This window comes from Vidua chalybeata, chromosome 5 (assembly GCF_026979565.1).
Source record: "Vidua chalybeata isolate OUT-0048 chromosome 5, bVidCha1 merged haplotype, whole genome shotgun sequence".
Classification (NCBI taxonomy): Eukaryota; Metazoa; Chordata; class Aves; order Passeriformes; family Viduidae; genus Vidua; species Vidua chalybeata.
Window position 1 is genome coordinate 3,865,387 of NC_071534.1, and position 27,011 is coordinate 3,892,397.

Genomic DNA, 27,011 nt, shown 5'->3' on the forward strand with positions numbered 1-27,011 from the left:
AGTTTCTGCTAAAGCACACCAAATGGCTGATTTCCCAAACCTTTACCAAACCTCTTTGGTCCTTTAACACAGAAGTGTGGCAAGAGCAGATGTGGGTATTTGTGTTTCTGGTTTTGCTGTATTTGGTTGATTCAATATTATTTTTTTCATGAGAAGTTTCTGGTCCCTCCCAAGCGTGGCCTGGCAGGAAAAGTTGTCCTTCCATGGTGCAGATCATGAACAAAAGGCCTTCAATAGAACAAGGAAATTTAGAGTTCATAGAAGTGAACCAAAGTGGATTAACTTTAATAAAATGGAAACGTTAGAGTCCTGACTGTGTGATTTCAATTAAAAATATGTGAGAGATTTCACAGTTACTTCAAAAGCAATCTGATCTAGGTTTAGTTCAAGGACTTGGTAAAGACAGAGCTAGTTCTAATTTTATCTGAGCTGATTCACCTATTTGTAATGGCTGTCCTACGTGCTCTAATAACACAGTCCTGTGGATCTTAAACAAATGCTGTGACATAGGTTTCGGGTTTTTAAGACTCTGAAGAGGTTTTTGTGCTGACAAACTGGCAGCTTCACCAAGCATATCTTACTGGCTCCCATTAGGGGGCACAGATTGTGTAGATTCCCTAGGACAAACAACGGGACAGTAGGCAAGACAGTATGGCCCATGAGGAAAACAAATTAGCAGCCAGCCCAGAACAAATATTAGAGTATAAAAACAGCTTTACTGTATTACAGGTAGAGAAAACAGCAGCGAGTGTTAGAACAAAGTTAAGAATTGCAGAATACATTTTCTGTGAACACTAAAAAATAGAATTACTACTGACACTATTGTCCATGCCACTGGGAAGGCAGCAGCAGAAGAATAACTGCAACATCAGTCATAAGAACAGAAGAAAGTCAGGACTGCACAGTTCAATGCCTTTCTTTATGTTCCCCCTCTTTATTGTCACTGAATTTTAGTTTGGACAAAAAGGAAACTTTTAAAGAATTAGAAATCAAGGGGGTTGACCCAAAGAACATCTTCACCAACATCACCAAACTTTCTCTCCTCTCTCCCTCCCCACACTCCATATTCCTTGCCAGTGCTTTTTAGCATTGGCAAAGCAGAACTCCTTTGAAAGGCATTGAGGATGATCTTGCATGAGGATGATCACTCAGCCAATTATGGTCAAATACCAGTGGTGAATTTTCTGATGTGGGCACTACTGATGATTTATACAGACTATTAATGTAGCAGAGAAACATTTACTAGAAACTGGACTGGGGCCACCAATTCATTTCACACAAGCTACTGAAGCAAGTAAAACATTCTCTTGTCTCATTTCTAATTTGAGCCAAAGTTATTTGGTTCCTTTAAATCAGTGTTTCTCATTAGTCTGCTTTGGGTTCAAAAAGGCTGCTTATAAATTTTGTGACAATTTATAAGGCTTTTAGGCACTTAGTTTAGTATAGTTCATTGAATAAGGGTTAAAGTAACTGAAATATCACGGTGAAACATACACGTGTCTTTTCCCAAATTTTTTCCTGTTTTTCTTAAGACATTGCAAAACAACAAAATCAGTTTAATAACACAAATGGTATTGCTTTATTACTGGCTTTCATAATTCTTTCTGACCATTTATATGGGGAACTGCAAAGAAGTCAGCTACAAGTAATTTAGTGCATAGATGAGGGACTGTGTAACGCCCCATCTAGACCAAGACAACTGAATCTAGACATGAAACAAGTCCCTAGGATCCTATTGCAGGAGCTGGCAATTAATTTTACTTACAGATGAGGGTATTCTGGAGCCTAAAAGGAAAAACAGAGCCCTTACCCACTGCATTAAGTAGCATCTCTGCAGCTGAGTATGGCATCCACCTCGGGGTTTGGGGAAATTCCAATACAGATCTTTGCTCCACTTATTTAAGGAGGTGAAACTTAATTTTTTAAAAGAATGTCTTCATAAATAGAGAATTATTGCCTCCCAAAATTTCCCATTGGAGAGATCTCATTATGTATAAATGATTGACTCCCTGCAGACCAGGCTTGAATCTCTTCTGTACATCTCTCGTGATTGTCCTAACTGTGGACGTGGATTCAGCTCCCCTCACTAGTTCCACACTGCAATTAAGCTCACCAAGAATATATCTGGCAGGAAAAAAGGCAGGAATGATTCTGTAGCATGGTGGTCAGGGCATTTGCTGGGTAGAGAAGCCACTGCTTTAAGCTGCTGAGCTGTCTGAAGACTTGGATCTAAATCACTGCATCGAGTGAGAGCCCTGGGCACGGAGCTGCCAGTGCCTGTTTCAGGTTTTGTGTTTTCTCATCTGAACCATAAATTCCTCTTTGAGACTAACTAGCTTTTCCTGCAGGAGCTGATAGTGTACACTGCTATAAGAAGTGGCTATTGTGACACATGCACATGCTCCAGCCTGATTTATGCAATTACATGACTAGAATTGAATTAGAGGACATAATTGCTGGGTTCTCTGTCTTCAAAAATGAGGCTTCTATCAAAAAAATATCACCCACTGCCTTGCTTCCTCCATCTCTGTGTAAACAGGCTACCACAGGAATCTGGATGACTCAAGTGAAGATGTGGCATAAATGAGCAATATGATGGTAAATATGATAATGCCATCTTGGACGAATTTAACCACCTTCCTTCCACACATTTTACAAGCACACTCTGGTGATCATGTTCCTCATCTTCTTTCTCCTCATGCACAGAGGAGCCCAAAGATGAAAGAACCATGAAAAAAAAAAAAAAAAACCCAACAAAACAGACCCTCTGTTGTTAAATTCTTTCTGCCCTCCAGCCAAATCCAGGATAGTAGGACATTCCAAAACTAAGGTTGACAAATTAAGGAACATCACTTACCTATGTTATATAACATGCAATAATACATAGCTATGATTTTTTAATATCTGAAGGTGCTGCTGAAACAGAACTGCTACTTTAAAAGAAATAAATGAACATGAAAAATGTAATATTTTAAAATTTTACCTGGAACATGACTGTGAACGTAAGAAAATGAATAAAAAATACATCCTGGCAATACAGTGTCTGTGCATCAGAGACAGGACAACCCTTGGCTCAGCAAGAGATGAGACATGTATTTCTCATTGGATAAGACAGCCAGACTTTAATCCAGAACATTTGATTTCACAGCTGTAAGCATTACATTTGCTAAAAAGAAATCCTGAACCCCAGTTTGGAGTGCAATGTTTCAGCAAAGTGAGGTAACCAGATAAGAAAACCCAAACCTCCATTAGGCAAAGGTCAGTCACCATCTGCAAGAATATTTGCAGGTCATCTTTTCTCACTCAAACAGCCAACTTCATGTGACTGAAGCAACACACCCTAAGTTTATGTTTTTGCTACAGCAACCAGTGCCTGAGGACAGTCTCCCAAAAATGTATTGTAACTGCACAAATAGATTTTGTTCCTTGGTGTGACAGTTAAAGATGAAAGATGACTACGTAGGTGGAAAGACTGCAGGAAAGCAATAAAATAAGGAAATGCCCGGGGAAGAAGAGCTTATAGCTGTTGGTTGTTCCCCACCCTCACCACAGTTAGGCTTGTTTTTTAACATGAAAATTCTGTTTTCAAGCAGTTAAAAGCCAGTCTCATTGAAATCTGTGTGGTTACACCAATTTACACAGTCTGAGGATCCAGCTCTAAGACTGCTGTTTGTTTGGGATATTTTATTGTGAACTGTTTCATCTTCACAAATAACTCACCACCATAGGAGCCTCATATGGGCAGAAATGATCTCATCTCACTGGCCATCCATGAGCTGTAATTAAATAACTTATAGTAGGAGTCCTGAGGCTCCTGCCTGGTTTTAATTGTGTTTTCATTAGAGCAAGCATTGTTATTGTGCAAGGGAACTGTGAGTTCTGCAGAAGGGCCTGAGCTGCCTCTGCACAACCTCTGTGAACCACGAGCTCTGGCTGAGCTATTACACCCTAAGAAATAAAATGCTGCAGCTCACAGTGCACACAGGCCTCTTTAAAGCTACTTGATTTAAAGGAAAGCAGCATCCTTATTTTCTTCTTTTACTTTGCTGCCAAGAGAAATAATCATACTAAGCCAGGACAAGGGAAAACAGCCTTATGCAAAAAAAATAAAAAAGGATGGTACCAGAAAAATGTACCTTCCAACTGAAACCTGGCAAAGAAAGCAAGCAGTCTGCACATAAGGCCCAGGCTATACAGTTTTGGTTTAACCTCTGCTGCAAGAGTAGCTTTCCCTCCAAAGCCACTGGGGTTATTAATATTGAGAAAATAGGATTATTGTCTGAACGGCACAAAGATGAAAAACTATTTGTATCTGCAAGCTGTCTGCTTATTTAGAAAGCATTCTTTTCCTCTCGATAGCACATGTGTAGAGCAACTTTGCGAAAGCGATTTTTTGGGAGTAGGTTTTTTTATTTCTTTTCCTCCCTGCAGATGACCTGTGATTCTTTTTTTTAAGTGACAGAAAGCACACAAATTCTTGCATCTTCCCACCACATGCACGGGAAGGGTTTCCAAGTGATTAAATTCAAGGAGTCCAAATCATAATATTAGAATAATAAAGAATGATCTGGAGGGCTGCCTACCACAGGAAGCTTGCCCTGAAGTACATAAAATCAGCTATTGCCATTACATACAGAGGTAAGTGTCTCTCAGGCTGTTTTTATTTTATACCCTAGCTACAAGGAACTGGAAAACACTTCAAAGGGAAAGTGGATGAAAATACTGGCCCTGATGATGGTTGCTAGGCACCAAGCAATGCAGAGAGGACTACTACTGGCCAAGCTTCAAGCAGATTTAGATATTATTCTAATGACTATAGAGTGTCATTAAAAACCAAGGTCTGATTTAAACAATTTTGACCAGAAGACTGAAAAAGGAAAATAACTTCATCTTAGCCACATCTTCAAAAGCAGATACAATACCCAGATAGGTGAACCCAGTAACAGCTGAAACACAACTCATCATACTGAATTCCCAAGGAAAGGAAGATTAAGTTGCACTCAAGAGTCCTCCTGAGCTTGAGTTCAGTGGTTCACTTGCAAAGGCTGAGAATCCAAATCCTAACTCATCCTTGCCAGTCAGCACAGCCCCCAGGAGGGACATTTCTGTGTGCCAAGTTGTACCACAGCACGAGGCACTGCCAAGGAGCTGCAATCCCTTGAGTTCATCTGGCACAAGCCCAGGCTGAGGTGTACCTCCCTGTACCTACTGTTAAACAGAGCAGAGAGAGACAAGGAACTGTAAAATAATCGAGGTTGGAAGGGACCTCTGGGGGGTAATCCAACCCCATGCAGGCCCTGGGCTCAACGCAGACAAAGCAGACTTCAGGTCTTTAAACAGTTCTGTCTTTAAATAGATTCAGTTTCTGAGTCTTCACAGTTTGGGGATTATTAATTTTTTTTCCCTTTTTTTTTTTGCAAGTTCAGGTCTTTGATCAAAGTTGGTTTTGTGGATACATGATGTTTTCTCACCCTTATCTGTCATTTCTCTTCATGCTTTAGATCTAGAAACTGACTGGGAATAAAATAATATCCTTAGTCATCCCAGGTTTTGAAACATAGATAGTAACTTCTCCATTTTTGTCTATCTGTTCAAGATGCTTCGTTTGGTCATAGTTTGATTCTGCTGCTCTCATTTTCTCCTTATATTCTGATTATTACTATAAGTACTTAAATAAAAGCAGTTTTTTAAAAAATCAACAAATGGCCATCATTCCAATCCAAAAAACTCCAAACAATCCTGTGCAAGTCAAGGAGATCATCAAACTACATCAAACTACAAATACACACAGAGACATAACCCTGATCAAAAAGTTTCATTTTCATGAGGCCATACTAAATTTCTCTATTAAAAAATAGTTTTAATGAACAATTTCCTGAATATTTTCTGAAAAAAAAATCTTTAGGTCATATGATAGTAGAAGCAGAAGCCGCTGTTTAAATATTCAGTTAACTTACGTCACACCTTCAGATAATTTTATTTTTTTGTACTTATCTTACCATCTTTTAAAAAATATATTTTGAGATTGTGTTATAAATTGTGCTCCAATCTACTAATGGTGTTTGGATAGAATTTCCACTTTTTAAAGGTTTGTTAGGCTCTAATGAATTAGTTCTTTTTCATGATTTATTGTGTCAAACTCAATACCTTTATTTTGTTATTCAATTTACTCTTGTAGCAAAATGCACATAAATGGCCTTTTCCAATTTAATAGTTTAAATTTTCTCTTGTTTTTTTCCATCTAACTTTCAACCATATTTGAACTATTTTTCTTCAAGCTTCATAAATGAAACCATATAAATTGGTCTCAAAACACTCTGCTAATAAATTAGAGTTCCTCCACTTAAAAACTGAATTACTACTAGCTTTCTATGGAGAGGATTGGGCTATGAGTTTCAGCCTTTATAAACTAGTAACAAAATACCATCATTCTATGAAATAGTTATCTCCCTCCTCTCTCCAGCAGTTCTTTGGTCCAGAAAGGGTTAGGGTTAGGGTAGAATCAGCCCAGGAAACAGAAATTTAAATAGATTTTAACCTATGATCATACAGGAGTTTTAATTGTTTAGGTTCTGGCCTGTTGTGTCACACTGCTGTTGGTATTACCTGTATTCACTGTTATTGGTTACAAAATGAAACAGTTTGTCAAGCAACTGCTTGAAGTTGGCATTCCACACCTGTTCCACAGCATCTAAAGCAGTGGTTTAATTCTCAAAAGTGCTAAGCATACTGCTTCTGCTTGAGTTTTTAGAACAAAGACTCAAAGCCACAGAAATTCTTATTTTTTTTCCTTAAGAAAGTGTGGTTTTCAAAGTTTATTTGACATGATTTCTTTTCCTTTCTATGATACAACTAGGAAATTTAACAGGTAAAGCAGAAAAGCCTGACTAAATAGATAAAAACTTTTATATCAATACTGGAATTCATTGCCACATTCTTCATACATGGACAAAAAAATAGCTTTAGTCTTCCTTTTTGGTCCTAATACAATGCACTGCCAAGAGTTCATGAAGAATACAAATTTTAACATTCCAGATCAAAGACAGCAATATCCAGACTACTGATTTTCAAAAACAACCACAGGATCAAAGTTTTGCCACCCTGATACATTAAAAAAAGTCAGACAGGAGAATAATCAAAATTATCCTACAAACTCACATCCAGTGCAGCCAGATCACTGATCTGGTCAGTTAATCTGTACTGGGTAGTGGCCAGTTTCCAGCACTTCATAGAAAAACACAAAGGCTCCATCATACCTCTGGACAAGGTTAGAAAGTTGTGACCATGTGGAAAGCACAGAGATGCAAGGAGCTTCACTGACTGCCACAGGCAGTGAGACCTCCTATGTCAAAGTCTGTTGCATAATTAGACTATGACAATCATTAATTTCCTTCATTGGAGTCCAGCTTCCACCTTATTTTATCACAAGTCCTACAAATTAACACCTTTATAAGCATTTCACAAATTTCTGCGCACAGTTATGTGAGAATAAAACAAAAACACTTGTGTTCCTAGCAAATATGTTTACCCTTGATACAATCACATGCTATAAACTTTATGAAAAACAGAATTAAGGTAAATCATGTTCAAGGTCTTCTTCCTTGTCCTGGCACAAACTGGAAGCTGCCCCCAGTCAATAAGTTAATTTTACCTAATGTAGCTGGAAGAGTGTCAGGCCTGTCAAGGAGACAGATGTGGTCACAACTCCCCTCTGCCAGCTGCACAGCTTTTCCAAATCACTTGTCAGGCCCAAAGAAAAGATGCAAGAGTCTGTCTTAATCCACTGCAGTGTCAGACCACAAAGTCTTCAGGACAGCAACTCACTGCAATGACTGACGTTGAATGATTGCACTGCTTGATTTGAATCTCTCTGGATCTAGAAGGAAAATCTCCTTCTCCATCCTGGTCCTAAACCAACATTTTATACTATGTAAATCTGTAATGACAAATCTCCCTCCAAGGTTTAGACGTGAGGGATGGAATGAAAATTTTAGTGCCTGGATCTCATCTTGTTTTTAGAGGTCAAGGAAGGCAGGAGAAAGCAGAGCTGCAAAAGCCACAAAATAAGGGTGCAACATATCATGATGATTCCATTCCAAATTGCTAGTTAAAAAGCTTCTTTTCTTTTTTTTTTTTAAACAACGTTATCATAACTCATAGTCCTTTAAAAATTATGTGTTATTCAATCTTGAATTGTTATCCACCTGTAGAGTATCTAAAGGCAATGAGAGAATAGAGTCCTTAAGTCTATTGCTCCTTCTCTCAACCTAGTCCACTTCCCTGACTGACTTTTAATTCCTACACCACAAAATTGGAAACATTTTGTAAATTAAAAAAACATAACCCTTTAGCCACAGTCTCAAATCAATCACTCAAAAATTAATTTCAAAATGCTGTGGCTACATCCATGATCCTTGGTGCTTAATCAGTTTAAGGTATGACAGTTCTCAAACCTTAAATCACAAAAACTAAGGAGGTCTGGGCACAAGGAGAACCTAAACATGGAACGTAAGCAGAAATATTACAGAAAGTGAACTGCTTAATTATAGGGGGCATTTTCTTCCCTTCTAATCCTCAGTGAGCCAGAAGGGGCCAAAACACCCAGGTTCTCAACACTTGGCAGCAGTGTAACAGAGTCATGACATTTATTCCAGGCAGATGGAAAAGGTCCGTAAAGATGGCAAAATCCCACTTTATGAGATTATTTTTTGGTTCGTTTGCTTTATTTTAAATTTACACTGTACTCTTCTAATTTTTTTTTGTCTTGTATTCATTAGATGCAGGTGAAAACATAGCTATCACAGCTCAGAGCTATTTTTGTAAAGCACAAAAAATACCCAGTGATATTTTTATATTCTCAAATGCTTTGTTTAGAGGCAGTGGTACTTTATTGCACTTCTAGACATGCAAGAAGCAACAAGACACCTCTTCTTCCAGTTGTACCATATCAGAAAAAGTACCTTAAAAAAAAAAAAAGATTCACTTCAGTTTTACACTGACAGATACAGTGCTGTGACAGAGTAATCCTAAACCCTCTCTGTTTTAGTAAATGTACACAGCTTAAGAACCTAAAAATGTTCTGTAACCTCACGCCTTTCTTAAAAAGAGGCTGGTAAAGCAGTAATTGCTATGATATCTGCCACTTGCTTTGATACATGTCTCTGGCTTCAAGATAGCTCTTGATACACAGATAAGCTCACTCAGATAACAGCTTGTATTGGCAGATAAATTCTCTGCTCTCCTTGTGAAAAGGACCCTAGAATTTGGAGAAAACTGCTCAAGTCACACAGGACTGCTTCTTCCAAGCACAACGCTGAGATTTGGGGCAGGGATCAGCTTTTGTTCTCTGCATGCTCAGCACAATGGGGTTGGGCCTAGCTCTGAGGCTCGGAGCAGCTGTGGTTCTTTAAATAATTTCCATGCAGTCTGATGGCAGGGATGGCACACACAGATCGATCTGTGCACGCTCCACACTGCTGAGGCAAATGTTCTGTGCTGCTGCTATTCTCCTATTTCACTCCGGAGAGCAAAGCCCAGATGACAAGACTCACTTCAATCTGTATTGAAGATATTCTCAGCAGGATACACAAAATGCTTCTAGAACCAGCTCTAACCCACTGGAATCCAAGCTGCTGCTTCAATTCTGAAAGCCTGCTGCTGCTGTAATGCTTTCACCTGAGCAGTGATGGCCACAGACCCTCCTCCATCCTCCCAATGCCCTCACAGGCACATCCAAAACAGCAAATGCTGGTCCATGGGCAGAACTCACATTTTGCCAGCCACAAAATGTTCATATCAGTAATGAAGGGACATAGAACCTCTCAGAGCATCAACATAATGCAAAAGCAGCGAACTGATTCACAATTGTTAACAATCCCCAAATCCGTATTTGTACATTATCTTGCTTGTATTATTTGATATAGTTCAATGCTGCTTAAAAAAATTAGATAAATATTAATAAACGCAGCTTCCTTCACTTTTCCAAAAAGGTTCTTTCAAGAAACAGGTGCACAATTTTACTGCTAATGACAATTTATCTGATAATGATATAATTTAATTTGGAGAGATATATAGAAATGTTTACTTCTCCAGTTTTAAATTAGTCTTTTAAAAAGTGTCTCTCACTGATAACACATAGAGCCTTCTCAGAGCCCATAGTGCTATTGACACAATTTAGGTCACATATATTTTTACTGGATTTATTTGTGCTGGTTGAATTAGGCCTATCAGCCTGAGTCACTTACCGGAAAGTTTCAACTCAAGGATTTTTATAACCATTTTATAATTCCTTTGTCCTATGTACTATCAGAGTCTTTTCAAAAGTGTATAATTAGTGTTCCTAACAGAACAGAACTGCTTTTCATAGAATCACTGTATTAACTATTACTAAAATGACAAAGGCATTATCATGATACATATACTTTTAATTTACAAGTGCAGAATATTATAAGCCCTCACAGATGACACTTATGTCATCTGTGACCTTCTCATTACATTGCTGGAAGTGTTCTCTTTAAGAAGTGCTAGACAGGAACTGATACCTGTCCTAACTCCAAGTACCTGACTCTGGAATGAAAGCAAATGTAGAGAAACAACAAACATATCACTCATTTCCTTATTAACTGTGACTGGATTATTGTTTTCATGTGACAGTTCTATTCTTAGAGAAGTTGTGAAAATAGGAATGATATAACAAGAAAGGTTCTGGTCAGACTTCTTGGCCATAAAAAATAAAAATATGAGGGAAAAAAAATGCAGCTCCATCAACATTTTCACAGAGATTGAATTTAGGTAAAGTGCAAGAAGTGAATGTGGTGACCTGAAGAACCATTATGGGACCTTCTTCATCCTGTGGGATATGTTCCTGTATTGCTGTCTTGTTTTGAATGTGAGGTTTCCCAGAAGTTCAGTGATCCAGAAAGTGGCCTGTGCCAATCATCCTCCACATCTGCTGATACAGAGGGCACCATGGCCAATTGGAAGCCAAGAAGATCCAATCACAGATTAGGTAACACAGCAGATTTGCTTACCCATCTTAAGAAATTCACAACTGCAATTCCAAGTTGCACTAGAGTATTTTAACACCCCCAGGAAACGAGTAGCAGCCAATAGCAGTCCATAAAAGAAACCTTATCAACAAAAGAGGAACTTAACAGCAAAATTTTACAGAAGTAAAGAGAAAAATATCTCCATTTGCAAATGCATCAGTGTCTGGATTCTAATGGCACCCTGGTGCTAAATTAGCCAGCTAAAAACAATTTTTCAAGTTATTTTTACTGGCTTTCAGGATCGTTTTGCTGAACTGTCTTCCTAGAAAATCTGAGAATTGCCAAAATCTAATGCCAAACCAGCAGGATATTTTCCAACATCAAAAGTCAGCACCCAGACAACACTACAGACTGCCCTAGATGCCACGGAGCTTATCCCAGGCTCATTCCTGGGCCCAGAGAAATTCCCTTTCATTGCTAATACAGAGGGTGAATGCAGTCCCCTCATAGTTCTGCTATAGCCAGCTCTCAATGGCTTCCAGTACAATCTCTGCACAGTGGCAAACTGGCTAGGCCACCTTGCAAAAATGTCAAACTGGTCCTGTGCTTCCTCTCCACAGAAGTGGCAGGACTGAAAGGGAAGCAGGTGCCTTGTTAAAAAAGGGTGGGACACCCCAGTGTGACCAGAGCTGGCACTTGCTGATGCTGTGTGTGAGCACTGAGCACAACCTGTTCTCCTAAGCTGTCTTCTAAGGAAGTTCCCCAGTCAGGAACTTTATTGGAAAGACTGAGAGGATTCTGTTCCAGCAAGGTTTCTGAGGCCTTAGAGGGATCCATTTTTTTTTTCAGATATCTGGGACATTTATATCTGGATTCAGAGTGGCTGGGGAATCGATGAAAATAGGGACAGTATCTAGACCATGCTGCTAGGTCTGTTTTCCTTGGAGAGAGGCTGAAATGTCTTGGGTCCTGCCATCTCCTTTATAGTCCTTGTATGTGACTCTCCACTAGAAGCTCCTTGAAATAAAGCTACTGAAGGACATCATGATGATAACAAAGTGTCACAAGTCTGATGCTGAATTGTCAGCTTCTTTGTGAACCTGCATTGCCAAGACTAAAGCAGGGTTCACAGGGCCACTTCACAGATTTCCAGTTTCTCTTGCTTAACTGCAGTGTGAAAACAAAATTAAAGATACATGTTTTGAATATAGGGCTATATCACAAATGAACAAAACAACAGTGAAATTATCTGTCTCACTTCCCCTTAATTTCTAGCTGAGATTGCCACCTCAGCTTAATATCACTCTTTTAAGTCTTTGTACCTTTCTGAGATGAAGAATTTTGTTGAATATTCTTTCACAATTACTAAACTCCCAAAACAAACACTTCCTTATTTAACAAGAAGACCTCTTTTACAATAAATGACAGCATCCTGAAAGATTCAGGAGAGCACAGAATTTAGTTTTGCTCTTGGAAATGCCAAGGTAATACACATATGACCAGCATTATCACATGGATAATGTGCTAATGGGATTGTCAGGAATCTCTGGTGTGTTTGGTTTACAAGATGTGGTTTTGATGACCAGCCTAATTAAAAACCCACTGAGAGGGAATTAAAGACATGTTCTTGGGAAGAATTCTCCCATGTGAAGGGATGCAGAAGGAGAAAATTCCCTTTAAAGAGTTTTACCTGTCACAATCAGATTTCATTTCCCAAATTCACTCGGATATAAGTCCACAATACATATGAAACCAAACGTTATTACCAACAAAATCAGCACTTTGAGATAAAAATGCGTTTTCAAATGTCCATCTGAGTTTGGTGGTTCCTACATTACTGTCTCAGAGAGAACATCTCAGCTGACAACCTTGAACTTCCTCTTTCCTCAGATTTAATTACAGTAACAAGCCACAAATCTTCAGCTTCACTTCCAATTATATTCTCTTAAACCAAACTAAAAGGCCAGGCTGGACAGGCCTTTGAGCAACCAGGTCTGGTGGAAAGTGTCCCTGCCCACCACAGGGGCATTGGAACTAGAGGATCTTGAAGGTCCCTTCCAACCCAAACAATTTTTCCTCTATGAAAAGTCAAGGACTGCTGACCTTAAAAGACAGATATTAAAAATACACTGGTTCCTTTCCTTCTCTTTCCCTCCATGCCAACTGAAAGTTGGCCACAAAGCCATAAAGCAAAAAGCATTGTACTCTTTTTGTATTTTGAACCCCAAAATTCTGGTTTTCAGGCTCCCCCACCACTCCAAAAAAGTCTTCATCTTACTCAGAACTGTGCCTCCAGGAGCGACCAAAGTCAAAAGCCAAAGGGAGATCAACGACAAGACAGGCCTGTATCTCTCCTTCACCCTTCTCCCAGCTTCCAATTATTTTCAGCTCAGGGGATTTCCTCATCTGGATGCAGTTTATGTAATTATTAATCCTCAACGGACCTGCCTTCCAAATTCTTGGTCCACTCTCCTCTGGAGTTAATGTAAACTTTCTGCATTTTTATACAACAGTAACACTCCCGACTAAACCTCTTGCTTGTTCTTGGAGTAATGTCAGAGGGGAAGAGTAGGAAGAATGAGTCATTCCTGTCTCCTGACTCAACTTTTGTCCGGGAATGCTATTTTTCTGTGAGGCTACAGGGAATAGGTGGGAACTACTGCTCCTTGCATAAGTCAGTCATTCAGCTCCCGGGTGCAAAACTTCATTTTAATAAGCTATCAAAACAAAAGGTTTTACTGAAAGTCATAAAAGGCTGCTTAAAGATGGAAGATGACCAGCACAAAAAGCTTATAGACCTCTCCAATTCACTGAAAGCAGACTGGAAAATGAACTTTTGCTCACTGAAACAAAACATCACCAAGTAGCAAGAAAAAACCTACTAAGAACTCAGCCTATTTATCAGCAGTTCAGGGTAAGATTATTTAACAAACTACTTTTGCTGACACAGGATTATGAGTATTTCAACAAAAAAAAATTATTTAGGTTGAGAAAGACTCAACAACCAGCATATCTGTAAAATACCACAGACTCTGTAATCTAGAACAAAGCTAGGAGTACTTTTTTAACAGAAAATGATGAGACAATGAGCAGATTTTCATTTCTAAGTAAATAACATCCACGTGAGAATGCAGTGTTTTGTTTTCCTCCTGCCTCTCTTCTCCCTGTTCTAGCACTCAGAGATGGAAGCAACAATAAGTATAAATCACGATATGCCATCAAGGCAAAAACTGTCCCTGAGAGTCTGGCATCATGCCCAGGATTTTACTCACTCCATGATGAGTGGAGTGTTCTCTTCAGCTCAGATTTATCCAGCCTCATCAATAAATACCCCAAGCATGGTCATCTGATGGACATGATGGGATTAGATTCCAAAACATTTAGGGCTGTATATATTATTTCACTATGGTAAAGAAAATGGCAAATATCCTGAAGCAGGAACAATTTCTTTTCCTTACATTAAATGTCTGAACAAATTCTTGTGCAGTCCTTGATGGCCAGGCATAACATGAGGGCTTTTAAAAAATTTACTCAGTGCTTTTTCTGTGCATTATTCTATAAACCATTTTCTGCTCAGTGTTTGCTTTATAATCATCACCCCTTTACTCACTTAGGTATGACATGGGAGAATATGTTCTTATCTGTGTCTTAGCAAGCAAGTCCTGGATTTGTTTACAAGCTTTCAGACCTTGCTTTTCTGAATCAGGCTAAAATCAGGATCTAAAATAACAGGTTTTAAAATGGCAAGCAAATAGAACAGACTCAAAGCTCACAATGTCTCTTGCTCCGTAGTCCAGTTAAAGCGTATTTGCTGATAGCAGGAGAGAATAACTCCATAATCACTTGTGTGCAGTACAGGGCTCCAGCAGGTATGACGGAGAGAAGATGGAGAGACATGTCAGGAGTAGCCAAACAGCAAAGGAAACACAACATTTTGTTCACAAGCCGTTCAAGCGGCACTCACCCACTGAGATCAGCCTGCATGTTTCCAATTTTGCTGAAGCAGGGCAGGCTTAAGTGTATTTATCAGAGAATTGGGAAATATTGAACAATCAGTCTCAGCATAGCCAAAAGCAAAGGCATGAGCTTGGGATCAAGGAACACAGGTCAAGCTTATCAAACTGTTATTACACATTGAAGAGCAATAGTTTCTCAGAGCAGCTTCCAGATCACATCCAAGGTCAACTCAACACAAGCATCAGGGCACAGCTTTTGGATAACATGGCTAATAAGATTCCAGGATGCCCAATGAATTATTAACTTCTTTGCTGTGCTAGTGATAGCAAAACCAAAAGCTTTATATACCTCCAGTGGCCATCCTTCAAACATGATGCTGATGAGTGTTTTCAGGAGAAAGAACAAAAACAATTATCAGCATCAGGAAATAGTGAGAGCCAATGAAAAAGTTACAGCCCTTGTAATACAATCAAGCATAACCTGTCAGAATTTACAGAGTTAAGAAATATATTTTCATTCTCAGTGTGAATTTGTAGAGAAGCAGAGGAATGTATGGAGGAAAAAGCCCTGTGTATTTTTTCAGGTTATATCATCCTTTAACAGCTTCCAATTAGAAGTGAGGTTGTTCTTACCAGTACGTTATAAACATCTTCCCTTTTCTTGATAAAGCAGTCACAGCATAAATTTATATGACCAGCGGAAAGCAACACTAGAGGCCTGAGATCATCACCTCTCACGTTAAAATATAGTCTGATCTATGGAATTTGCCTAAAACTTGGAATTTGTGCTCACCTCTGGGTCCTGCTATGGTCTAGTTCATTTGGTCTCTCCCGAGTCCCACAGGGTCAGACATACTTTCGAGAGGTCATAGGCCACTTTATTTTAAGCAGTTCAATGAAAAAGGAATAATTTTTAGCTCCCTATGGATTTTCACACTTTCAAAAGGTCAAAGGCTCTGCAGAGCCCAGTTTGCCTTCTGGGCTGGAACAGTGAAGGCACATCAGTTTCTGCAGCCAGAGGCACCCAGGGCAGCGGGGCTGCCACTGAACCGAGCTCTGCTCGGATGCACACGTGCAATGCTTCCATCAGAGGTGGCTTGGAACACTCTCCTGAGCTAAGCTGAAACAGTGCCCAAGGGAGAGCAGTGCAAGGCCTCACCTGCTCCGTTCCAAAGGCAGAACAGCCTTCTCTCCTGCACAGACTGCTGAGAGGACCTGCTGCCCACCCCAGCGAGACAGGAGGGAAGGTGCAAGGCAGAGGGAGAGGCTCCCCTCCCGCGCATGCAGCTGCTGCTGTGTCTGCATGCAAGGCAAGGGAGCAGCTCCAGCTGGTGCCTGTCCCCTGAACTTCTGTGTCAGTACCACTGGGTGCTTTTGGAAAAGACTGGGAATGACAGGGAAAAGACCTAGCTCTGACAATTACACAGCCTCTCAGTGAGATTTGTGGTGTGACTTGCCATGAGCATCACCCAGAAACATCCATAAGCCTCACCCACAGGAGGAGCTCAGAAGTGGAGCCCAGCAAAGGTAGAACCATGCTCTTCATAAGTTCTGCTTCAATGCAATGATTCAATAGAGGATTAAAAAAAAAATAATAAAGCCCAAGACGTACTGAAGAACCAGTGATACGAAAATCCTGCTTGGGAAATTTCTAATTATTTAAGAATTGTTTGCATCCAGTGAAACTTTTCTTTGTGTATTATTAAAGAGCAGCACTGGACACACAAACTGGCAGATGTGTCTGGTTCATGTCTGGGTGATGGAAGGCAGGAATGAGCCACTGTTTAAAACCTGTTAAAACCCTCTTTTAAACACACTCCTTAAATTCACATCAGAGCCCAGAAGTGCTAGCTCTGTACCATGGAAAGTGACTTGAGTGACTAAGATGAACTGAGGGAAACCCATGAGCAGCAGCCTGAACACAAGCTGTGATCTCTCTCAGTCTCTTTTTTCAATACATATTGAAATGTGGAAGCAAAGGTAAACATTTCCAAAGGGAACTCTCAGCCAGGACTGAATTTATTTCAAGAGCTGTTTACCAGAAGTATTTCCAGGATTTTATCAGCAGTTTCTTCTCTCAAATACCACACTGCATTTTCCCTAGATTAGCTCCTGCTCTTTTGTACTGCTCAGTCCCTCATATTGCCATAGCCTCTGTACAAGGAATGTTAAGTGCAAGCTCAAAATTTAGCAGAATTAGACCTTCTAAAAGTTACAAATGCTTTTCTGCATTTATTTTTTTCCTTCTCTTTTTCTTTCACTCCATAAAATTTCAGTACAGGAAAAACATCAAAAAGACTCAAACATTATCATATTGATGGCCTCCAAAAGGCTACAACACTCAATTTTGCTTCAGCTCCTTCTTCCTTTTTCCCCTAGCTGTCAAATACTTGCATGCAGCAGCCTGATGTGCCAAAAGGAAAACAAAGCAGCAGCAGTGCTGATTTTATCCTAGGGACAATGAAGTTGGAGATCAAGTTGATCTGGACATCAAGATTTATATCCAATATTAAAAAAAAAAAAAAAAGCTGAAACTGGAATGTAATTTTTAAGCATGTAAAATGTAGCAAACATTTAATTTGAGTAAGTAAAGGGCAATGCTGGAATATGAACTGCTACAAACAAAGAATTTATTTATGTCAGAAGGAAAGCATCACACCTCTGAGATGGATAAATTTGTGTAATTGTCAAATGAGAAGTAGGATTAAATGAAAGCATTAAACAAGAAGATCTATAAAAAAGCCAGTGACTTATTTCACAGCTAAAAGTTGGTTCAGGTTGAATAAGGGAAGAATATATCACAGTTAATGACTTATAACAATTAGCATACAAGTTGTTTGGGTGAAAGGAGGTTTATCAGATTTTTGCTGGTCCATATGAATGCAACCTAAGTTGTAAACCACAGCTGCACATCCAGCCCAGACATCTCCATGTAGGTGTCAGCTTTTACCTACTGCTCTCCCTACTTGGACACACAGCGCTGGATTTTGCAGAAAACCCCAGATGAAACTCCAGTATCACCCATGTAATTGCACATGATTATTCAGTATTTGCACAAGCAAATGCTCACTTAGGTTCTTGGACTCAGGAGGTACCTGAGGTGTTTACCAGAAGTGGGAAGTTGGAATTCCTCTATTTCCTTCCCTTTGTGGCATGGACAGCAGTGATTTTAAAGAGCAGAAGCAGCAGATTTCCTTGTTGTACAGCAAAACAACCCTTAACAAATAAATGCCCCAATACCTGTCACCACAGTGACACCAATCCTGTGTGTGAGACCTTCCTTTGTCATTGTCATGATTTAGCCACTGCTATAGAAGCTGTGTGTTCCCTTTGATGTTATTTCAATTCAACATTTTTCATCTCAGCCAACTGCTCCTGGAGGGCATTGATGAGTCTTTTGTACAGATTCAGGCATTATCTTGATGACCATAATGAGGAGAAGCTTTCTGTTTGTTTATTTTTAAATACAAGTTTAGATTGTGAAACAATTATACAACTAGATCTTGAAAAAATCTTTTGTGACCACATGTTTGCCTGCATAATCTCATCTAAACAGGGATTCTTGTTTAAAAGTGACTCAGACAATAAGGCCACACAAGGATAACAGCACTGTAAGAGGTTTTCAATGGATAAAAATAACAACAATAAAATTACATAGAAGGTCCACTTCTGTGTGAGGTTTTATATTTGAGGGCATGTAATAGAACTGAAACATTTTAAAAGGTCCACATAAAAAGCATTCACCATGCTACAGATCAAAGAGTCGTAGTAAAAGATTAAGCACATTTATTGCTAAGTAGAAAAACATTCCAACATACCAGATGAAGATAACCATATGCAAAAGACGTTTGCTTCAGTTCCTAATATAAGCTACCTAAATATAAATTTTACAAGCAACAGACAGCGACAAACCAGCAGAAGATGATGAATTGCAAAACCCCCAAGCTCTCCACCAGTGCAAGTTTATCAGGACAGCCTGAAAAACAGCTGCACACTTGCCAACACAGCTAGCCAGGGAAGCACACACATCTCATTTCCATTCTGGAAAGCTTCTGCTGTGGGAGCTGGGCACCTCACACGTGCCATTGCCAAATCCAGCACACAGGGCTAAAGGTGCTGGCAGCCCTGCTAGAGAGGCTGGAAAGGAGCTATACCAGCAGCAACCCCAGGAAGGTAAGAGCTTTCAAAGGTGCTCCTCTGGCTGCTCAGTGCTCAAGCTCTGTACGGGTAAGCTCACTACGAGCACCAAGACATCAATTTGCATCTCGTGTCTATCAAACCTTACAGCTATACACCATTAAAGTGCCTCCACTGAGCAAAATATGCTTTCCTTGGTGTCCCAGAGATCATCACAAGCTGTTAAGGTTGTGGCAAAGGGTCAGGAAAACACTGCTGTCCAAAGATGGTCCAGCTCCCTTGCCTAGGCTTAGGTGAAGCAGAACTTGCTGGGGGTGTCTTCAGGAGATAACCTGCTGAGCCAACATCTGCCAGAAATGCAACGCTCTGCAAAGACATTAATGAATATTTCCTGCTGCTTGCTGGAAGTCTTTCCCTAACCAGTGGTCTCTCAACATCATATTCTTCATCAAGAAATATCTTTGCTAAGTACAGGCTCTTCATGGGAATTGTACAAGCAGGAAAAGAAATTTCATTCCACTAGGTTATAGACAATGTCAATTATAAATTGTCCAGCATTTTTGAAGGTGAAAGCCAAGAATTGTCTCATTTTGTTTTGAGGATGTCATTCCTCCAGGAGGAGTGAAGAGCTGCTATGACATACAGACCCTCATGTTTTAGGAGTTAGAAAGCATAGGAGAAAATAGGAATTGTCCTCAAGAGGAATAGCCAGTCAAAACTCTGACAAACACACAAAACATTCCTCCCTTTTGGCAATTCTGTCCCTTGGCAAGCAGCACGCCCATTATTTTACTTCTAAGGGAGCTGCAAAAAGTTCTTGGGGTATTTTCTAGTTTGAACAAGTCCATGAAGCATTGCCTTCAGAGACAATGACTTTGTACGCGTCAGCAAAGCCCGATGTTCCAGCAATTGTTTGTCAAGGCACTGAATTAGTGGATGGTTTCTGGTGACAGCCAAACTCCAGTGAAGTCAATGGGAAGCTTGCCTGACTTAAAGCCCAAGAATGTGGTCTAATATAATCTATACATAAAGGAATCTAAAGGTGATATGTAATGTGCTCAATTGAATTTCTAGATTTTCTAGATTCTTATTTCCTTCCTAATGTCATTAAAAGATTCTGAAGAGCTCATGAACAGAAGTCAAACATCCCAAAGACTTACAGAAGGGTAAGGATACTTATATCAAAAAGGACAGTACAAAAATGGCCTGCCATTTTGAAAATTCCCACTGCTTTTAAAAGATTGTTACTTTTGTGGTGGCAGGAATGAGACTACAGTGAAAACATCACTACTTAAATATTCTTATTTGGCTTTCTTCCACATTTTTTCTGTCTTTCCTAAACAGGTAAAAAAAAGTTGTAAGAAATCCAAACGAAACACACACACAAATCCTACACTGAACCTGAGGTTTGATAAACAAGAATAATTACCACCTGAAAAAAACCCTCACTTGTTAAGATTTAGAAAGCCTACACATAAAGAAAGGAAAAAGGTAATCAGAGCTGTCTACAAAAATGGGATAAATGGTTTAATGTTTGGACTAACTTGATAAACCTGCCATCAATCAGAACCAAAACATACAACTAAAATTTCAAAATCACTCACACAGAAACATACAACCTACAAATTTCAAGTTACTCTTTTCATGGAGTTGGATTCATTAGTGTAACAGTTTATCATTCCTTGCATTTTACACAGCTTACAGTCCTACTGCAAGTGCACACGAGTGTCCATGTCTACTGCTGGTGTTCAGACATCAGACTGGGGAGAGCACCAATTTCAAAAGCAAAAGGCTTTTGAAGACAAGGAGACAAATGGGTAGAGAATGAAGCTAAAAAAATAAGGAGATAGAATGTGCACTGGGATTAATTACACAGAGTCCAGGTTTAGGAAAAGAAAGGGAATTCAAGAGTAAAATTAACAAGAGAAGTGGTCAGGAAGCTGAGTAAAGCAGAGCACTGAGGTCAAATGAGAAAACAGGTGGGAAACATGAGACCGCTCTGGAAGGGAGACTGCAGTTAGGAGGAAAATGGAAAAGGATTGGGTCTGTTACAATGTGTACTGGAACAAGGAGAATTACTTGGCAAGAATTATGAATTTAAAAAGCAAAAAGAAATATGGGGGGACACAGCCATGAGAGATGTCAGATCCCATAAAGAGATGGCAAACACCAACAAGCACAGACTGGATGAGGACTCTGGGGCCACTGGTACAAAGAGAAGCTGGGATTTGGTCAGGACTCTGAACCCAACAGCTTTGTTCCCACTAGTAACACATGTGCCAGTCTCTGCTTTACCAGTTGCATCTCCACAAAGCCTAGGAAATGACACAACTATGTTAAAAAAAAAAGAACAACAAAACACCTACTTTTTACATTTCTTTTCTAGTTAGTGACTGCTATCTTGGAATTGACTGCTAGTGATTTTCTTCTTTCCTTACAGTCTTTTTCACAGCATTTCTGGTAGTGATGTGATGGAAAAATTGAGATGCCAATTTATCCAAGGCCACATAGCTTGCCAATACCAGGACCTGAACACAAGTTGAATGCCTCCCTCTTAAACCCCATGCTTATTCTTCCACCCTGTGCTTCTCTGCAGCTTGGGGTGCTGAGTATCACCCTGTTAGAAGCAGGATTTCTGAGAACTTCAGGAAATGTTGAGCCTAAATTCCATTACATTCAGCTTCCTCAGAATCACACAGTGATTCACAATCTTTCTGGAAGAAACCCTCAAGGATTTTTTGGCACAATTTCCTTTCTTCTCATCCTGACTCCAGTCCCTTTCCAGCCGCTTCAGCATCCTTCTTCCAGCCCCTGTCACTCAGCCCTCCCTGCTCAAGCCCTGTAACTGTGTGAGCTCCCCCAGCTGCAGCAGAGCTGGCATCAGGCCCAAGGTAATAAACCTGTCAGAGCTCATTAGCTCGGAGTGCACTCTGTCCCTCACCCCCCATGCTGTCATCCTCTGCTCACTCACTGCCTGGGAACAGCACACACGAGAGTGAGGGCAGTGATACAGCAGAACCAAAAGCTTTTGTGCAGTGTTCTTCCTCACCCAGAAAAGCCATCCTTTCTTTTCCCACCCCCCTCACCCCCACTTTGCTCTCTAACACTTCCTGATGTCACACAAGAAAAATTGACCTTGTTCTGTGTGGTGACTCTAGAATTTTCTGATACAAAAATTGCTGAAGTTTATGTCAGTGTGTAGAAATGTAATAGATAGTCACATCCACATGTCTACCTATGTAATAGACAGTCCAATGTAATAGATAGTCACAATAGGTAGTTTTTAAAAAAAAATTAAAACAACTTTCTCTTTTTTTAATGCAGGAATCCCCTGATCTACAGGATACTCCCATAATGACCAGATAATAAAGCAGCCATACTCCCTGAAAGGCAAGCCCCCTTTCCATAGGCAGACACAAACATTGGCTGGCACAAGAACTGACAATCAAGCAGAAATCCCATCTTTCTTTTCACAGACTCCTATTTATATAGCTATATATTAACAAATTAGCCTGAAGGTGACATCCCATTATGGGCTCACATATAAACACAAGAGATCTTTCTTCACATTTAACTAGTGTACAACAGGATTTCCCTCCGGTAAGAAGGACAAGGAAGGGAAAGCAGAGCTATCAAAGCAACAGAAGGAAGATTTCCCTGCTCTTTACCCAAAGCATAAACAACCAACAGAGCTGCCTTCCCTGGAACGTGTTGTAAACCTTGGTCTTAACCTCATTATGTTATCACCGTGCTGTGACACTGACCAGGCTTGTGCCATTTGCAGTTGCCAGCAAAGTGACAGAAGCATTTTCCTCTCAGCTTCCTATCTTAGGCAGTCTATAGTTTTATTCCTAAATGTATGTTATCTCTGTCCTAATGCATAATTGCAGGGATAACAAGCAGAAAGCCTCCGTATCAGTCACAGCCTCTGCTGCAGACTGACTTTAATGCCCCTCAAACCAGCTCCAATTTTTCTGGTTGCATTAGCACACAACTGTTCTTTGTGCAGGGTTATACATGAGCTTATTTCATTTGTGAATTTAAATTAAGTCTCAGCAAGTTCATTAATACAAAAGAAAGAAAAAAAATGCACCTAATCCAACTGCCCTCCATCTGTGTTAAGTTTTCCAGTACTTTTTTTCCAGTAACAATAGTTTTTAGTTACTTTTTCAGTAACACTACGAAAGTAGCACATAAAAACTGCTGAAGCAAATTTCAAGCATTTTTTATGAGTACATTATACTATTCTGGCATATTTTTAAAAGCCAGTGACAAAGACACTGCAGTGAGCATAAAGATAGGAAATGTGGGGTTTAGGATAAATGGTCATTTCAAAACTGAAAGGCCTTCACAGTCCAAGTTACTGTCCTTAGACTTGATAAAAAAGGCCGGAAGATTTATAGGAACTATTATTGTAGGAAGACAGATTGCAGAAAAACATGCAGAACATCTATGTGGTGTGAAACCTAAACTTGTAATACACAACAGCTATTCACAATTCCTGGCTAATGCAAAAGGGAAGGAATTATTTACTGGACTCCTCTGTAGCTAGTTTCAATGCTCACCACTGAGGCATCATATCAAATAGGTCTTGCAGCTAAAGACAAATGGAGACATGGAAGAAGTTACTGGTTTTGTTCAGGTACATGGGGAAGCACAAAGCACTGCATGTGCCCTATGTGACCATCACTGGTCATGTGTGAAATCCACACAGAGCAGTTGTTTGTCCAAACATTATTTAGGCATCATTTTTCTACTTTTACAGAGAGAAGGAAAGAAGGCACTCACATAATCCAGGATTCCTCTCTTTTTCCTCACCACCCTCTACTCCATTAGCTTGTTGAAGGCAATTGACTGAATTTTAACCTCAGTCACCAATGAAAATGTTATTTGAAAAGTTATGATGAAACTTTGGAGAAGGAATACTCTGAGCCTAAGGCAAATCTGGCAGCTTATTGGAAAAGTGCTATGGCACTTGCAGAGCTTGTTAAACAGTTACTGCCCATCGTGTTTTCTGTAGATAGTTTCTTGTATCTCAAGAAGTTAGAGATGTCTCAGGAAACCAGGGATGTGGGAGCTACTGTGGTAGCCCTAAAACAGCTAAATTGCAACATGAAAATGAATCAAGAGTTCTAGGCAGCTAGAAAAATTCTGTGTGCAATCACCTTTCTGCCAGTACACACATCTGTGCATGACCCACATGCACACACTGCACACAAAAACTCCTCGCCTGTGTCACATTACAGCCTTTGCAGCCCTCGACTTCATGGCTACAGAATAAATCTGATTGTGAAATAGATGCTCACAGGTAGGGGAAAAAAACAAAGATGAAGTGAATACATGAGCTTTTACAGGAACATGTTATTAACCCCAGCTCCTTTCCAGTCCCTTCCACGTGCAGTTTGGCTCTTTGGCAGTAAGGTCCCACCCTTGTACAGTTCCTGCCTGATGGAATAACTTTAACTGTCATCTATTCTTTCATTCCATTCCAAAACACAACTAACACATTTTTTCACCCTTATCTCACCCATTTGCCCCCTCTCTCCTTCCCTTTTGCTCTGGACTTCACTCACAGAATGCAGCACATGCTGTATACTCACATAGTGTGCTCCTCAACAGCAGTGTGCACATGCCAAGGGATAAATATGTAAACTGAGAAAGCAGCAACAAAACACACAAAACCCAACAACAGCAAACACAGGCTAACAGGAGATCACAGCCTACTGAGCAGCCACAGCTCCAGGCTTTTATCTATAATGTAGAAGGGTCTTGACTTCACAAGTCCACACTAAGTATCCCATTTTCCAGTTTTAATTATTTTTTCCTTGAAGACACAAAGAACAAAGTGGAGTCAAGCAGATTACTCATTTAACTTTCTTCTTTCCCTACTTCTATGAAACAGTTATTTAGGTAAATTAACAGTTCCTCCTGATCCTCAAGACTGTAACATTTCCAAACTTTCCTGAGATGATAACTCTTGCTTGGCTAGGTTTTTCTGAACTCCACCAACAAATAACACAAGAGTTTTTATAGGCATTCTAAATTATGTAAAAGATGTCTTAGAAAACAAATGCAGATTGGAAACTCAAATCACAAGGTGCACATATTTCTTGATAGCAGAACAGTTTCAATTACAAAGATACCTCCAGCCCAGTTTCAGCCAGCAGTCTCCTCACTGAATTGAGGCAAATACCCACAACCCAATTAAATTCAAACCAAATTGTGAGTCCTCTAACCTTCAAATTTTCTTCATTTTCCTCTTTGAACCCTGCAAGTCAGAACATGCAATGAACATACCTGTTTTCCTCACCAGGAGATCAACTGAATGTGGTTTTTATTAAATAAAATACAGTAATTTTTGGGAGATGCCCTACTGAAAATTTTAAAATATACACACCACAACTCATCATTGTTAAACACTTAGTCACACTAACAAAGAACAGCCAAAGAGACACAAGACCAACTCATGTGCACTGTACCTGTAGAGAACAGTTAACAATCACTTACCACCTCCTGTTTCTCTTTTTGTACTTCTTTAAGGAGTTACAGTACAAATGCACCACACTACAAGTTTTTTACTACTCTTTTTTTTTTTAAACATAGAAGTATTGTTTCAGCAATTCCTGAAGTTTGCAATGTGTTTTCTAAAACTTCAAGAGAGATTTAATCAGATGACTGATTTCCAAGAGCAGCATGAATCTTTTTTAATTACAGTGTCTGTCAGCCACCCCAGTTGTTGCTACTTTAGAAGTATGGCTTTTGTTCTCCTCCACTGTTGCTCTAAAATTTCTTAAGTCTCAATAAATTTTACTCAGGAAATAGCAGCCCTGCTCCTAAATTCTGGGAGTAAGTTTTTATCCTGATTCAACCCGACAAGTAGGAGATTTATTCACATATTTGAGAGGGGAAAAAAAAATGTTTTCTGCTAATTCAGTGAACTGTGTTCCAGAGCTGGTTTGTGTTTTGCCCTTACTGAACAGAATTTTTTGCTATGGCTTCATGCTAAGCCAAAAGTAAACACTCTTCTTTTTTATACAGACAGCTGAATCCCAAAGTACCAACACTGGCATCGGTGGTGACAGATGAAAAACTATATTCCCCCAACAAGAGGGAATGACTAAAAAACCAAAAACAACCAAAAATTTTTTTAAAACCCCATCAAACCAAACAAAAAACGCCCGCTGCACAAATATTGTTCAGCCAAATCAATGCATGTGTCTGAAATGCAAGCATTAATCAGTCATCAATCACTTGAGAGGGGGACAGCACCATTTTCACAATGGCACACAGTAAGGCAAAAGCCACTAGGTGATCACTGATTAAAAGATATCTCCCACAAATACCTGCAGGTTAAAATTTACCAAGCCTTTTTGCAGCATGCTGAAATTTGTTAACCTCAACATCACATACAGCACCTGTGCAACTTTTTGGAATATTCTTCTCTAAAACCCGCTCCACTGCAACAGGTAATAAAATGAATTGACAAGACATAGCAGTAAAAAACAATTTTTATGATGTTCTAATCTTTGGTGGATATATTCACATTCCCTGCCTTCACAAGTCTCCACGATCACTTTTCAAAAGGACTTTCAAAATAGCAAGACTAAACACCATCGAGGACTTACCAGATTGGAATTGGTGGCATTGGAATCATCTTCTGGAAAGGGGATATAGATAGCTAAGGCCACACAATTGGCAAAAATAGTCAGTAAAATAATTATTTCAAATGGTCTGAGGAATGGAGTTAAGGAAATTGTTCCAAAATGAGCACGCAAAAATAAAAAGAAATATTGGAAAAAAAAAATATTTATAAGATCTCTGTTTAAAACAAGCATTCCAAGCCTCTTATACTCTGAAAAGAAACATATGCCTTTTTAAGTGCTTTTAGGAGCTCCCAGCCAAAATTCTTCCTAATATGTCAAAAGCAGTG

The 27,011-nt window shown here is 39.5% G+C and overlaps 1 protein-coding gene across 2 annotated transcripts in view; it reads right to left on the reverse strand.

Moving 5' to 3' along the window:
- Nucleotides 1-27,011, reverse strand: part of CACNA1C (calcium voltage-gated channel subunit alpha1 C) — a 457,698-nt gene that overhangs the window by 356,646 nt on the left and 74,041 nt on the right. For both annotated transcript variants that reach the window (XM_053943267.1, XM_053943268.1), the window contains exon 3: nt 26,707-26,810. In XM_053943267.1, the coding sequence (XP_053799242.1) occupies nt 26,707-26,810 (104 nt within the window). The remainder of the gene's footprint in view (nt 1-26,706; nt 26,811-27,011) is intronic.